The 2,758-nt window shown below is 43.7% G+C and overlaps 1 protein-coding gene across 1 annotated transcript; it reads left to right on the top strand.

The window, feature by feature from the left end:
* The first annotated feature begins 334 nt into the window (after window positions 1–334).
* On the top strand, window positions 335–1,876 carry LOC123142752 (F-box protein PP2-B11). The gene is made up of 4 exons (XM_044561519.1): window positions 335–377; window positions 533–786; window positions 889–1,019; window positions 1,210–1,876. The coding sequence occupies exons 1-4, from the start codon at window positions 335–337 to the stop codon at window positions 1,712–1,714; spliced, it is 933 nt and encodes a 310-aa protein (XP_044417454.1). The 3' UTR covers window positions 1,715–1,876.
* Window positions 1,877–2,758: the final 882 nt, after the last annotated feature.

Here is a 2,758-nt window from a genome sequence, read left to right as displayed (position 1 = left end):
AGGCCTATGACATTGAGCATCAACTGTCATTCCAGCTGTGCTTCGCACCAGTCATGCATGGGCCACGGAAGTCGGTATGCAAAATTGACCTACACTTTTTTTAGGGCATTTTCTCCTTTGCGTCATCTTTTTCAACCTCCTGGTAAACTGGATTTACGTACCATGCACGTCTGCGTGGTTTCTTGGTACAGCTTCCAATCCCCTAATTTCATTACGTAGCATGCACGGTTCCAAGCGCTAGCAAGTAGCGCGCGCCTCCAAGCTCCAGCTGCCTTCTAATCTTCTATATATACGTCTCTCTATTGGAGTTCACAATTCCACATCACATTACACCATGGACGCGCCGGCCGCCTGCGAGATCGAGCGCCTGCCGGACAGTGGCGTATCTAGGGGGTGGACAGGGTGGTCCATGGACCACCCTGGAATTTCCCCATAATCTATATAGCATAGAGAAAAATATATTTTTTATAATAAATAAATATATTTATGTGAATATTTTGCATTGGTGGACCACCCTGGCATGTTGGGCTAGCTACGCCACTGCTGCCGGAGGACCTCCTGGTGCACGTGATCTCGCTCACCTCGCCGGCGGACGCCTTCCGCGCCACCGCTGTGTCCAGGGCCTTCCACGCCGCCGCCGACTCAGACACGGTCTGGTCCCGCCTCCTGCCGCGCGACCTCCTGCAGTTCGCCAGGAGAGAGATCCCCCGCAAGCCGCCGTCGACCAAGAAGGGGATGTTCCGGCGCCTCTCCGGCGAACCAGCCCTCCTCCCGGCCAAGTACGTGGTACGTGCGTGCGTTACTCCTCGAATGCAACCCTTCACACATCGATTAGTTTGTCGCCTGGCTTAAGTATCGCCCTGTGTTCCTACGTGCTGTACGTTGCAGCGCATGCAGCTGGACAAGGCCACCGGCGCCAAGTGCTTCACGCTGTCGGCCAGTGCGCTGCAAGCTAATGATTCTCATACGCCCTTGATACGTGTAGGTACAGTCCCGGGCTACAGCAAAAGAGGCAAAAGGTTCGAGCAGTTCCCAACTTTGTTTACTTCCTTAAAGAATTTAGTACTCAGTTTTAATCACGGTTTTGCCCAGTCCTCTATTTAAAACTTTCATTTTAATTAATTAATTAGTGGCTCTTGCGTCTTTCTCCGCTACATGACCACCACAATTTAATCACATGCATATATGTCTCTATGTACGTTTTAACAGGTTCTCAGAAGCAGGGGAACTCGGCTATGGCATACTGAAGATACGTGCCAAGATACAGAAAAACATGCTCTCTCAAAACACAACCTATGTGGCATACATGGTGCTCAAGCTAGGGCCTAGATTTCACGGGTTCGATTTCCCGTTTCAAGAAGCTTCATTTGGCGTTGCTGGGAGCGAGTCGGTCCGGAAGGTTTGCCTGCAAGGCTATGTCGAGGACGCTGACAAGGCCGATGATCCACCTCGGAAACACATCATGCCAAGTTATTATCTTAATCGTGACGCGGTTCCTCCTGGAGATGACGTTGTTTTCCCTCGTAAGACAGCCGACGATTGGATGGAGGTGGAGTTTGGTGAGTTCCATAATAAGGGAGGTGACGGTGACGTCTCCATCAGCTTGACCGAGACGACAGAACCCAAGAGTGGCCTTATTGTCTGGGGCATTGTGATAAGAAGTAAGCAAACAAATCAAAAAAAGAAAAAAGAAGTAAGCAAGAAAGGCAAGTAAGACTAGCATTTGATAGCATATCATGTGGGAGCTAGAAAAAAGAATTTATTGGACTAGTTTTGGTTAGATAGAAAGGGGTCAAACTACAAGTGGTCTTATTTCCCTCTTTGCTTCAGTATTTTATTCTGAATGTAGCCAATTGTATTTTTGAAACAAAATAAGTAGGAGACAAAGAGCTTTGCCTTTATGAGTTTTGTTACAAGAGAATAAGTCTGATTCACTACAAAACAAAACTGTGCTAAAAAAGACACATTTAATACCTCCGTGACTGCGGCGGGGCATGAACCATAACTTTTTTGAGCTATATATAAAGGCACGAACACACATTTAATACCTCCATGACAGCGGCGGGGCGTGAACCATAACTTTCTTTAGCTATACTAGTACAAATGCCCGTGCATTGCACCGGGCGAAAAAGGGGCACGACCGTGTGTTCAGACGTGAAGAAGCCACCTTAGTGTTCTTCATCTGTTTTTATGGAAGAGTAGTTTTTCTTGGAATAGATTCTCTGTCAATTTTTTTTGCTTTTCTAAAAAACGCGGAAATTTCCTTATTTTTAATAAAAGTTAACATTTTCATAAAAAATGGAACGCTTTTTTAAGAATAGTTATTATTTTTATGAATATTTGTGCATTTCTTTGAAGAAGAACATTTTTTAAGAGCTTTCTTCGAAAAGTTTTTTTATTATTTTTTTGTTATACATTTGTAAATGGAATTTTTTTAGTAATTATTTCTTGGAATTTATAACCATTTTAAAAACTGCGGACGTATTTTTTGAAACCAAGAAAAGTGTGAACATGTGTAAAACTCTGACAATTTTTAAAAATATTTTTACCGTGTTGATTTTTTTATAGATGGTTAGTTTGTTTGTTTTTTTGAGGGGTTACAGATGGTTAGTTGTTTTGTTGGGAAGAGTTTATTTTTTTTTAATTATTTTGGCTTGGCCCAAACAAATCACTTGACCTAGACAGAAGGGACGCATGAACTCATCTTCCTTATCATACTTCTCGAAAGAAAATCTTCCTACCCCTCAAAAAAATTCGT

The sequence above is a fragment of the Triticum aestivum genome, chromosome 6D (assembly GCF_018294505.1).
Source record: "Triticum aestivum cultivar Chinese Spring chromosome 6D, IWGSC CS RefSeq v2.1, whole genome shotgun sequence".
Lineage (NCBI taxonomy): Eukaryota > Viridiplantae > Streptophyta > Magnoliopsida > Poales > Poaceae > Triticum > Triticum aestivum.
The sequence above is the reverse complement of the archived record's forward strand: the minus strand, read 5'-3'. Positions and strand labels throughout refer to the sequence as shown.

Excerpts from the sequence above, each read along its gene's own strand:
- LOC123142752 (XM_044561519.1), top strand. The coding sequence starts at position 335 with ATGGACGCGCCGGCCGCCTGCGAGATCGAGCGCCTGCCGGACA. Across the intron at positions 787-888 it reads TCCTCCCGGCCAAGTACGTG|CGCATGCAGCTGGACAAGGC; the intron begins GTACGTGCGTGC and ends TGTACGTTGCAG. Across the intron at positions 1,020-1,209 it reads TACAGCAAAAGAGGCAAAAG|GTTCTCAGAAGCAGGGGAAC; the intron begins GTTCGAGCAGTT and ends ACGTTTTAACAG.